Raw genomic sequence first — 13,287 nt, 5'->3', positions numbered from 1 at the left:
TCTTCTCAGTTTTTCCTTCTTGTTTCAGTCTTTTTCCTCTCAGCTCCAACACCTTGCTCCCCTGTGCTTCCTCGACATAAATAGAGGGGGCAAAAGATTGGAAAAAAAAAGGAGAAAAGAAAATGTAGTAGGGATTTGGAAAAATTGGGGAAAATGTAGTAGAATATTAGGGATTTGGAAAAATTGGGGAAAATGTATAGGAAGCTCTGTTTTGTGCTCAGTGTAGAAGCTTGTTTGTTTCAGCTCGGTGAAAGTTTGTGTTGCTCAAGTGTTTCGTTGCTTTAACTCAGACCAAGTGTTCCGTTGCTTTTGTTTTCAGAATGTGTTCCGCTGCTTTGGTCTTTGCTTTGCTTTGGATATTGTTTTTGTTGCGTGGCACTTTCACTATGATTTGATCAAAATTTTGACTTCACTCATTTTCCCCCCATTTGATACCAAAAATCATGTTTTTTTCTGGATTTGTAATATGGTTTGAACCATAGATTTTAATGCTATAGTATTATTCTTTATTTTTTAGCAAAAAATAAAAATTTTCATCAACATAGGTGGCAAAATTTGTTAATTTCATATAATTGAAAATGTACTTTTATAATTTGCTAATATTTTATACTAATTTCTTATAATTGCAGCACTAAAGAACATCATGTAATTCAAAATAATTAAACTCAAATTATATCGTTATAACATAGTTTCAATAAAAATAATCATTTTCCCAACATTTGAGACCAATCATCATGCTTTTTTTTTATTTTTAATTTGGTTTGAAGCATAGGTTTTATTGCTATAGTATTATTCTTTATTTTTTAGTACAAAAACACAAATTTTCATCAATATAGGTGGCAAAATTTGTTAATTACATATAAGTGAAAATATATTTTTATAATTTGCAAATATTTTAGCCCTGCAATTTTTTATAATTGCAGCACTAAAGTACATCATTAATTGAAAATAACGAAAGTCAGATTCTATGGTTATAACAGACTTTCATTAAAAATAATCAAATGCTATTAATAAGACATTATTGTTAAGTCAAAATCAAAGAAAATTTAGTGATGACATAATGTTATCACTAATTTATTCAAGATTATAATGACAAGAAAAGTCGTCACTAATTAAATTGCTAGTTTTTAATATTGTCAATTGCTAGTTTTTAATACTTTTGTGAAAATATTGATAATGGTTGAGAAAATTTTGTTACATTACTGCAAGTGATAAATGTACTTTTGTTCTTTTTCAAACATTTATTTTAATGTTTAATTTTGTTTAAAACTATTGTACTCGTATAGATTTGCAAGACAAAACTTAAGTTCTCAATAATTAAAAAATTCATTACAGAGAAAACACAAAGTAGTAGTTGCAAAATGTGTATAAATTACAGATATTTTAATGTGTATAAATTACAGTTTATTTTAATGTTTAATTTTGTTTGAAACTATTTTACTAGTATAGATTTGCAAGACATAGATTTATGGGTAATTTCTTTTTTTTTTGCTTTCACATATTTAATTTATGTTAAATACAAAACCTACCAGTTTCCCTTTCATAAAAACATTAGTGCAACACTTTTTGAATTTTACTTACAAATATTTATGTATTTAACATAAATTAAATGATTCAGAATGAAATGCCCATAAAGAGTAGAATATTTGTTCATGTAATGGAGGAAACCCACAAAGAGTTAGTACTTTATGGGCCATTTCTTTTTTTAAAAAAATTTAATTTATGTTGAAAAGATAACCTGCCAGTTTTCGTTTTGTAAGAAATCAGTGTAACACTTTTTGAATTTTACTTACAAACATTTATAAATTTATCATAAATTATATGTTTGAGAGTAAAATGCCCATAAAAAGTTGGTACTTTGAATAGATAATGCTCATTTGCCCATAAACTACACTCCCTGAAGGCTATTTTGTTAATTACTTTGTAGTACTTTGCTATTCCTTTGCTAATACTACTTGGCATGTAGTACAAAAGATAAATCTGGCATAAATTTCTTATTCCATTGATAAAAAGACCTGCCTGCCTTATAACTATTGTAATGAAAGATATATCTTTAGAGTTTATAACAAATTATTACTTAAGTTTGAGAAAATTATAAAATATTTATGCATAGTTTATCAAGATACCATTCGCAATTTCCTAATAAAAAAATAGGAGCTAAATTGTAAAAGCTAGGGTGCCATAATAGAAATAATAAAATTGGTGTATTACATATGGGGGTTAAATTGTAAAAGTTAGTGTGCCATAGTAGAATTAATGAAATTGGTGAATTACATATGGGGCTAAATTACAAAAGTTAGGGAGTAATAATAGAATTAAAGAAATCGGTGCACTACATATGGGGCTAAATTGTAAAAGTTAAGGTATCATAATGGAATTAATGGAATTTTTTACAACATTTGGGGTTAAATCGCAAAAGTTAGGGTGGCATAGTAGAATTAATAAAAGTGACTTAGAAATAAGTACTTTAAACAGTGACGATTAATTCTTGTCACTAAATTCAAATCGGTAGAGTGACAGTGACGATATTAGAAGTTGTCACTATATAGATCATTTTAGTGACAACTTTTTCAAGGTCGTCACTGAAGACTTAGTTGCTTTGAGCAATTATGACAACTTTGCTTGTCGTCACTAAACAACCACGTTTTGTGACGAATTTTGTCGTCACTAAAAAATGTTGTCACTAATGACCATATTTCTTGCAGTGTAGTTTGTGACGAAAATAACGTGTCGTCACTAAACATTTAGTTGCTTTGATGCAATTGTGACAACTTTAGGTGTCGCGACTAAAGAAACTCCTTTTGTGACGACTTATTGTCATCACTACAAAATGTTATCACTAATAATTTTTTTTTTTAGTGATCAGTGACGACAACAAAAAGTCGTCCGTAAATAGGCCAAGCAATAGTGATGATGTTCTTAATGTCGTCACTATTGTGTGTTCTAAACACTCCCGCGCTCTTGCTAAATCTTGGCGGGAATTTACTAGTGACGACTTTTAAATGAGTTGGCTCCCATTAGAGGTTTGTGACGAGTTAGAAAGTCGTCAATAAAGGATCCACTTTTGTGACAACTTTTTTTCGTCACAGAGAAAAGTTGTCACTGATGACCAATTTTCTTGTAGTGGTGGGTGAAAGTTAGGCTAAAGAGAGAAAAATCAAATCAGGAATTTTTTATCAGTGCAACCTGCCTGTGCACACTCAATTGCATATAATTTTTCGTATAGGAGTCGAAATCAAGTGCTGTTTACGGTATTTGAAACTAGACTCCGAGAACTTTCTAACAGCATAGAATACCCCTACTACTTCGTTTTCTGTGAGCCGTAGTGAACCGGAAAATTTGACTGATTTTCTTATACTATTTTACAGAGAGGCCTGCACATCTGCATCTTATAGCCCATTTTCACTCCTCTTGTGAAACGAATTTGAAGATAGTTTCCTCTAGTAATTTTTGTTATTTTGAATCAAGTTTTCAACGCCATAAATCACGTTAATTTTGGACTTGTGTAGCCTTAGTTATGACTTGATTTCGAAACTGTGTCGGATGTTCCGAGGCTGGAAATTCGTGAACCAGGTTTCAAAAATCAGTATTCAAAGAACTATTGTATCTTGGTGTAGAAAAATCCAAATTGAGTTCCACTTATTGCATTTGAAACTAGACTTGAAGTTATTTTAGTGTTATAAATTTCAGAGGCCAATTCGATTCTTATGAATTTTGCTAAATTTTCAAATTTCACTAAAAATCATGACTATTTTGCCCTGTTTTAATGAAGCGGCAAGTTGGATCTGAGATTTGAATGATTTCTAATTTGAATCTAGAAAAAGTGTCTTCTAGAGAGTTTTAGCACATTGATTTAGTTTCTAACGGTATAAACTCCCAATCTTTGGACTTACGGAACTCAAGATATGATTTTTCAAGTATTGTCACACAAAGCCGGAAATTTCTGGTTTCAAACAAAATGTTCTTTTAAGGACTTCTAACCTTCTTTTGAGATTGTTAGTCCGTAATTACCTAATTGGCTCCGTAATTACTTATGACGCCGTAATTACATAATTGGCTCATGACAAGAGCCCTGATCCTATTATTAATCCTACTGGGATTCACGTTTTTCAAGGACCAAGGAGTCCTGATCAGGAGCCGTGCCCATATCCTGGTGAGGTGGAGCCTCCCGCGGAGGTTATAATTTATCCGAATTAACACCGACCAAGTAGTTGGAGTGGTATGGAACGTGGTGAAATGGAGGGGATCTTTCTGGAAGTTCCAAGAAAAACTTCTTTGTTGCATCAATGCTCAGACCGCGTATCCCTTATTGCAATCAGACTTAACATATTCCTAATTTCTTGATTAGATGGGCCAATCAAATGGTAACTGGGTCTCGCATCAGGTCCAATCCATCCACGACGAAAATGTTCTCAACTTCTTGATCCACTGGGCCAATTAAATTGTAATTGGGTCTCGCACTAGGCCCAATCCATTTCTCGTCGAAAATGTTATCAATTTCTTCATCCAATGGGCCAATTAAATGACAACTGAGCCAATTAGTGCACACTAGACCCAATCCATTCTCGTTAAAAATATTCTCAACTTATTGATCCAATGAGCCACTTAAAATGTACATGGGTTTCGCACTGGGTCCATTATCATAATAACAGAAGACCTAACTACATTGGTTCTCAATTCTAAATATCCATAATTTCCACGATCGTACTCTGCAATCCTTGTACCAATTGCACCTACCATGACTACTTAAGTGAATCGGATCGTAATGATCTCCTCACCTGGACCAAGCAGAATGCTGCATTCTGCTTCATCGAAGAGTCCCCTGTTTGCCCCCAGAATTCAAGATCAGGTGGCACCTGTCCAAGAGGAAGAGGAAGAGCTGTTGCCTGCTCCACCGCAATGAATGCAACAAGGGACACCACATTCTCAGTATTAATGCAACAAGGAAGTTATTCCTGAGACTTCCAAAAAGATCCCCTTCATTTCACCACATTTCAGATCACTCCGACCACTTGGTTGGGGTCATTTTGGATAAATTACAACCTCCGCAGGAAGCTCCTCTTTACCAGGATGTGGGCACAACTCCTGATCAGGACTCCTTGGTCCTTGAAAGACGTGGATTCCAATAGAATCAATAATAGAGTCAGGGCTCTTATTATAAGTCAATTATGTAATTACGGTGTCATAAGTCTGAATAATCTAAAATTAGCATGTAATTTCTTGCCACATGTTTGGATTAACTGCACGGAAGTAGATTTCAAATTTGTACGCATTTTATTTGAAGATAAAATAGATTGACATATTTTTATTTCAATGTTGTGTATTGATTACACGTGTCACTACTGCATTAAATCCCTACCTACATACAAATACGTAATAATCTTGTCGTGTTCTACATTGCACTACGTATTTCATATGTGCAAGGCCACGTGTTAGCACCAGATTCAACTGCTCCTAAAAAAGCACAATTCCTCCGCATCATCCCTTGACTCTGTCAGGGTCCCCTTCATCTCCTCCACTGCTCTGAGCAGTCGGTCCAATTCTGAGATGAATCGAATGCTCCCCATGCAAAGAGCGAAGTACATCCTTAGAAACACGACGTGTTCCATGCCGTAGTCCCTCACGACCCTGAAGAATCTTGCCATGTCCCTAATGGTTGTCATTTCTTCTGATGCCACAATTGCACTCCTGTGAATTAACTTATAGCCCTTCAAAACGCAGCATATCGAGCAATCTTCTAGAAAACGGGCGTGTTACGTAATGAAGGTGAAAGTCTCCGATTTCAGCTGCATTTGTGCAACTCTTCTTTTGCCACGTGTCGCGAGTCTCGCCAATCAAATTGGGGACATGTGTCAGCAATCGTGACCAAGGCGAGATAATTTCCAATTTAAATTTCGAATTTTGAATTTGAATTCAAAATTCAACAGTAGTCGCCTCTACCTAGTTCTTTTTCTGCCCTGTTCATCCATGAAGGGGCCACCTTTCAAAAGCAGCCCGTGGCCTTCAGCCACGTGGCAAAAGAGTACGGCGGTCCATGGGAGGATGGGGGCCAGCTCCGCGGGTCAAGGAAATTTCAAATTTGAATTCTAATTTCCAATTTTAATTTTCCCTCCTCATCAGATTCAATCCGGATCGTCTATCTTTCGGATGGATAACACGTGAAGGCCTTCCGACCGTCCATGTGTCTGTCCCAAGCGTCTTTATAATATTATAAGACACTCGGAAAAGGGGTCTTAAAAGGGTTCATTATACAATCACTCCCAATCTGCCACATGTACTCAATCCAATCTGCTTAATACACAGATACTTTGGAATGGATTGTGTGACGTAATTAGGTTGAGTTGGGTGACGTTATCTAGGTAGAGTTCCGTACTATGTCTCATCGATATCGCTTCACTGAATCTTCAAGATTTCACCAAAAAACACAAAACACTTCCTTCCCAATCATCTCATCTTCATCAAGAGTAAGGACATGGGAGTAGTTCAATGAAAATACCAACTTTCTCCACTTCCTGCTTCAATTCGCAGGTAAGTTAGGGGAATTATGGTCCGAAAGTCTTCGAACCCGTTCATACTCTCTGTAATGGAGTTTCGATCATAATATGCAAATGCGAAGTAAATTGTCCATCCTCATAGATCATACCTTATGAGAGGATGATTATCTGAAAAATGGATGCTTCCGACTATTCGACCGGAGCAGATTCTCATCTCACAGATCAGAGGAGCTGTGTACCGTTGCACTTGTCGGGGAGAATCGAATTAGGGTTATCAATGTGTGGGCCACTTATACTCAGACTTAACATATTCCTAATTTCTTGATTAGATGGGCCAATCAAATGGTAACTGGGTCTCGCATCAGGTCCAATCCATCCACGACGAAAATGTTCTCAACTTCTTGATCCACTGGGCCAATTAAATTGTAATTGGGTCTCGCACTAGGCCCAATCCATTTCTCGTCGAAAATGTTATCAATTTCTTCATCCAATGGGCCAATTAAATGACAACTGAGCCAATTAGTGCACACTAGACCCAATCCATTCTTGTTAAAAATATTCTCAACTTATTGATCCAATGAGCCACTTAAAATGTACATGGGTTTCGCACTGGGTCCATTATCATAATAACAGAAGACCTAACTACATTGGTTCTCAATTCTAAATATCCATAATTTCCACAATCGTACTCTGCAATCCTTGTACCAATTGCACCTACCATGACTACTTAAGTGAATCGGATCGTAATGATCTCCTCACCTGGACCAAGCAGAATGCTGCATTCTGCTTCATCGAAGAGTCCCCTGTTTGCCCCCAGAATTCAAGATCAGGTGGCACCTGTCCAAGAGGAAGAGGCGAACCAAGAGAATTAGGTTCGCATATGGTTGCTGCCTGCTTCACCGCAATGATTGCAATAAGGGATACGCGGTCTGAGCATTGATGCAACAAAGAAGTTTTTCTTGGAACTTCCAGAAAGATCCCCTCCATTTCACCACGTTCCATACCACTCCAACTACTTGGTCGGTGTTAATTCGGATAAATTATAACCTCCGCGGGAGGCTCCACCTCACCAGGATATGGGCACGGCTCCTGATCAGGACTCCTTGGTCCTTGAAAAACGTGAATCCCAGTAGGATTAATAATAGGATCAGGGCTCTTGTCATGAGCCAATTATGTAATTACGGCGTCATAAGTTCAATTAATCTAGAATTGAAGTGTAATTCCTTGCCACATGTTTTGATTAACTGCACGGAAGCAGATTTCGAATCTGTACGCTTTTTATTTCAAGATGAAATGGATTGACGTATTTTTATTTCGATGTTGCGTATTAATTACATGTGACACTGCTACATTAAATCCTTACCTACATACAAATGCGTAATAACTACGCTATTGCACTACGTATTTCATATGTGTGTGGGGTCCACTTCTTTCACCGAAGCAAGGCCACATGTCAGCACCAGGTTCAACTGCTCCTAGAAGAGCATGAGTCCTCCGCATCATCCCTGACTCTATCAGGGTCCCCTTCATCTCCTCAACTGCCTTAAACAGCCGGTTCAATTCTGCGATGAATCGAATGCTCCCTATGCGAAGAGCGAAATACATCCCCAGGAACATGACGTGCTTCATGCCACAGTCCTTCACAACTCTGAAGAATCCTGCCATGTCCATAATAATTGCCATTTCTTCTGATGCCATACCCGTACTCTTACGAATTAGTTTATAACCCTTCAAAACGAAGCGTATCGATCAATCTTCTAGAAAACAGGTGTGTTGCAAAAGGAAGGCTGAAAGTCTCCGCTTTCAGCTACATTTATGCAATTTTTATTTTGATGTTGCGTATTAATTACACGTGGCACTGCTACATTAAATCCTTACCTACATACAAATGCGTAATAACTACGCTATTGCACTATGTATTTCATATGTGTGTGGGGTCCACTTCTTCCACCGAAGCAAGGCCACATGTCAGCACCAGGTCCAACTGCTCCTAGAAGAGCATGAGTCCTCCGCATCATCCCTGACTCTATCAGGGTCCCCTTCATCTCCTCAACTGCCTTAAACAGTCGGTTCAATTCTGCGATGAATCGAATGCTCCCTATGCGAAGAGCGAAATACATCCCCAGGAACATGACGTGCTTCATGCCACAGTCCTTCACAACTCTGAAGAATCCTGCCATGTCCATAATAATTGCCATTTCTTCTGATGCCATACCCGTACTCTTACGAATTAGTTTATAACCCTTCAAAACGAAGCGTATCGATCAATCTTCTAGAAAACAGGTGTGTTGCAAAAGGAAGGCTGAAAGTCTCCGCTTTCAGCTACATTTATGCAATTTTTCTCGTGTTACGTGTCGCGATCCTCGCCGATCAAACTGGGGACACTTGTTAGCAATAGCGACCAAGGGGGGATAATTTTCAATTTGAATCATTTTATTAGAAAATACATGAATTCTATAATGATAATATAAATGTTGGACCAGAAATCGAATACATAGGACAACAAAATAAAAATATTTCTTGCCTTTATCTATTTGGTTTAGTTGTTCTTCTAAGTTATCTAATCTATTTTCTAATTTTATATTCTTTTTTCTAAATATAATTTATTTTCATGGTGTTTATCTATTCTATTTATTATTTGTGGTATATTTATATTTTGATTTTGTAAACATATCTTACAAGTTTCTATAGAGCTTATTTTACATTTATATCTTAATGCTAAGACTGGGTATTTGTTACAAAATTTACAAGGATAATCATCAGATCCACTTCTATTTATCAATTGGTGTTCACAAGTTGTTTCTACAAGATTTTCTAATATTTCATTGAATTCTTCTAATTGTTCAAGCTTACTATAATATATTCTCTTTATTTTTTCTACCAGATTCTAAACTATCTTTAGTAAACTCATCATCACTATTTTTATCTTCTTTCTCTAGAAATTCCTTATCACCTATAAAAACTATAATATAACTAGATTCAGTGTCATCTATGTATTCATCTATGTATTCATCTACTTCTAAAACATCTTCATTTACACATTCTATTAGAATTGCATTCTTATTATGCATATTTTTTCTACGATTACAATCACGAGCTGTACTTCCACAAGTAAAACAAGATAATCCATTACTATATTATCCCTTAGAATTGAATCTTCTGATATGCTTTTCTTTATTTAAATATGGTTTTCGAGCTAATGATCTTCTAAGGAAATATTTTTTCTTTATTTTTTGTTTTTTTATCTTTTTGCTTTTTTTGTTCTCCTTTTTGATTCATCATAATGTTGGGGAGTATAAATTTGTCTACAAAAACTATATTCACCTTTAAATTGTCCAGTTATTTGTATATTTGTACATTTTTCAATTAATTGACTAACTATAAATTGAATTCTAGTTGCTATGTTATCTAATTGAGATTGTATTATTTGTTATTTTTTTAACTTTTTATGAATTTCTGAGCCTAAAGGATCAGTAATTTCATAAATAATTTTTCTTTTATATATGAGTAAATCTTATATACATTAATAATGTATACACTATCACCGTTTAATTTATGACATGTGTGCAAAAGTTGAATTTCAAATTTAAATTTTACATCGTTAATTTTTAATATGTGTATATAGTGTCAGTGTAGAAAAAATTAATTTTTTATATTTATTTATGTACATTTGTATAGATGTATATATGTACGTATATACCTGTGTATGTGTCTACATACGCCTAGCCCGCTTTATCCCACTTTATCCCACTTTATCTTGCCTTAATCTTCGAGGGCTCTTAGCATATTCCTCCTGTGGCATACGCCTTTTCATTATCTTCTTTCCTTGCAAGTGAATAAGTAGCATCACTTTTTCAAAAAAAAAAAAAAAGAGTAGAATCACCAATCAAGAGTCCAAAACTAAACTCTGTGACTGATTCCCACTCGGTAGTATAATATGACACCGGATTGTTTGTTCCCTGCAATTTCAGATTGAAAAGAGTTGCTCCCACCAAGTATAGAGGTGTTCACAACATTTTCTTCTACATACCACTGATCACTGTTTTGATTTTAATTTGATTCATACGTAAAATATATTTTCACGGATTCATGATATCTTGGATACTAATAAGAACCCTTTTTTAGTTGCTTGTTCCCTGCAGTTTTGAGCGTTAATTTGGAGATGGCTTCCATGCTTAGTCAAATTGTTTGTACTCCGAATAACAATTGTAAGGTGTGGGAGGATCCCTCATTTTTCAAGTGGAGAAAGAGAGCTGCTCATGTTCCATTTCACTGCCATGAATCAGTTGAAGGTGAGTGTTAATTATTGTCTATTATACTCAATCACTAGCAGCAGTGTGAATCCTAGCTGTAAATGATTATACTGAATTCCTGCAAGTAATGGATTTTTGTACTACTTGGGGTAATTATTCAGAAGGGCGTGATTGTAGAGGGCAAACTTTGCAACTATTTATTGGAACGGGTCTTTGTACTTAATTTTGTAAAATGTACTAGTACTGTACGTGCAAATGTGTATATTTTCGTAGATCGATCAATAAAAATGCCCTTTATAATTAATAGCTTAAAATTCTGCTCTCTCGTTAAGTAAGTACAGCATTTTTATAGAGGCTGTAAGTGCAGCATTTGTAGAGGTGATTGTAGAGGCTGTAAGTGCAGCATTTCTAGAAATATTCAGCTGTTACTTTTATCTGGCAGATTTGATTTCGTTGTGCTTTGTTATTATTATTATTTTTTTTGTTTTTACTCCCAAAAGAAGGTGATTGTAAAAATTGTATGCCAATTTGTTTAGGATCTCTTAGATACTGGTATGAGCGCAACAAAGTAGATTTTTTGGTATCAAAATCAGCAGTTTGGGATGATAGGGCGGTAACTGAGGCCCTGGAGTGCGCTGCTTTTTGGGTGAAGGGCTTGCCTTTTGTCAAGTCTTTGTCGGGCTATTGGAAATTTCTACTTGCTCAGAGTCCTGAGACAAGTCCTGTGAACTTTCATGATAGCACCTTTGAAGACTCTACATGGAGTACTATACCAGGTAGTATGGTCTTCACTTGAACTTTTTTCCGGCAAATTACTCTCTTTAACATCTATCACTGCTTACTTATGCAGACTAACTATTCCTTGCTTCTGTTCACTTATTGATGTTTATCTGTGGTGGACTTGTAGTTGTAGCCAACCCAGTTGTAGTGAATTGAGCACATTGACCCCAACTTGAAAGCGATGGCTTCTTCCACTAGAACATGCATGATTGGTTATTTTTATTTTCTACTAGCAGCTTTCCGTATGACCTCAGCTCAGTTTTTGGTTTGAGCAAGACAGGAGTAATTTTCTTAGAATGAAACCATTCTCTGAGATTTTGCCCGTAGTCACATGTTGTCTAGATGGTTAAATCCTCATAATTGAGATTCCTGGCAATCCAGAGTAATATACTTATTGCATGTGACTGGATTTAAAGTAACGGACATGTAAACTCAATTAAGTCCCAGATTGTTTGACTTTTTAATTGGTTACTTGCTTGGTGTTGCCCAAGTTATCTCTTCAGGATAATTGAGGACATAGGTTTTCAACAGCATTACTGTGGAAGTTAGACTAGAAAGTTTTATCTGCTGTTGGTAATTAGAAAGCTGTATTGTTTTTCTCCCTTAGCCACTAAAAATCTGTAAAATTATTGGTATCTGAGATATCTAATATCTTAGTTATACTGGGTTCCAGAAAAGAGATTGTTTTGTCGTGTGAAGGTGGTGATGGGATATGTTACAGTCCTCACAGGATAGGGTAAATTCTGTTTGCAGTAGTTATCTTTGTAGAGGGTTGATCTCTTGAGTCGGATTAAAAGGCTATAGTTGGCTACATAAGCTAAGCATTTGCTTTGACCTTTGCAAGGATCAGCTAGGTGGTCATTCAATTGTTAATTGGTCAGCTGCAGCTGTCACCTGCAAAATTGGAAGTTTTTAAATTTTGTACTCTGTTGGTTCAAGGCCCCTTGTGTATATCAGTTGCAAGTAAAAGGTAGATCAGCTGGTCCAAATCAAATGATTAACTTGTTTCAAAGATGCATTTACACCTTCTTTTACTCCTATTCAAGATTATAAGTTTTATGTGTTGGGGGTTGTTCTGGAATTTTTCTATGGATTCCTGGCATAGAGAGGAGTTATTCTGGACTCCTCTCAAAAGTTGAAGAGATGTCATTTCTCTTGTTTGGAAGAGAACATTAAGACTTGGTTAATATTTGAGGAAAGCCCCTTTCAGTTATTTGTATTGTTTCTGGGAACTGGACAAGAGTTAGACTGTAGTTCAGCTTGTACTCTTGTGCATGTTGGTGAATTTTTTTGTTTTTTAATCTCTTTGTCCGTGGATGTAGTCCATTCATGATAAAAGTGTGCAAACCTCAAAGCAAATTGCCTGTCACTAACTTGTAATAACTATTTTGTGTTATACACATGTTTGTAAGTGGCAAAATGGAAGAATGGTTGATAAAATGGTTCTTCTTTAATGGATAGGGGATAAAGTTAATGCAATCCAATTACAATCATTTAATAAATGGATATAAATGGATTGGATCTTAGTGCATAATGCAAAACCATAATCCATCCATTTAACCAGTTAGTAGAGTAGCTGGTATTGTTTGGTGTATTCTTTTGAATTTCAGTGCATAAAAATTCTCGTTGTCTATACTTTGTTCTTTTTGCGGGTTTTTCTGGTTCCTGGATGATGTTTCACAATTTAAGGTTTATTCCTGCAAAGTTCTGATTCATGATGCTTAAAGTTTTTCTTAAGCCACAACCAATCAAAAAAAAGA

General features: G+C 35.6%; 1 protein-coding gene across 1 annotated transcript in view; it reads left to right on the top strand.

The window, feature by feature from the left end:
• Positions 1 to 10,208: 10,208 nt before the first annotated feature.
• Positions 10,209 to 13,287, top strand: part of LOC113732534 (uncharacterized) — a 36,902-nt gene continuing 33,823 nt past the window's right edge. The window contains exons 1-3 of the mRNA XM_027258359.2: positions 10,209 to 10,497; positions 10,620 to 10,786; positions 11,284 to 11,523. Coding sequence (XP_027114160.1) covers positions 10,657 to 10,786; positions 11,284 to 11,523 — 370 coding nt within the window. The 5' untranslated portion in view covers positions 10,209 to 10,497; positions 10,620 to 10,656. The remainder of the gene's footprint in view (positions 10,498 to 10,619; positions 10,787 to 11,283; positions 11,524 to 13,287) is intronic.

Source organism: Coffea arabica, chromosome 2e, assembly GCF_036785885.1.
Source record: "Coffea arabica cultivar ET-39 chromosome 2e, Coffea Arabica ET-39 HiFi, whole genome shotgun sequence".
NCBI lineage: Eukaryota > Viridiplantae > Streptophyta > Magnoliopsida > Gentianales > Rubiaceae > Coffea > Coffea arabica.
The sequence above is the reverse complement of the archived record's forward strand: the minus strand, read 5'-3'. Positions and strand labels throughout refer to the sequence as shown.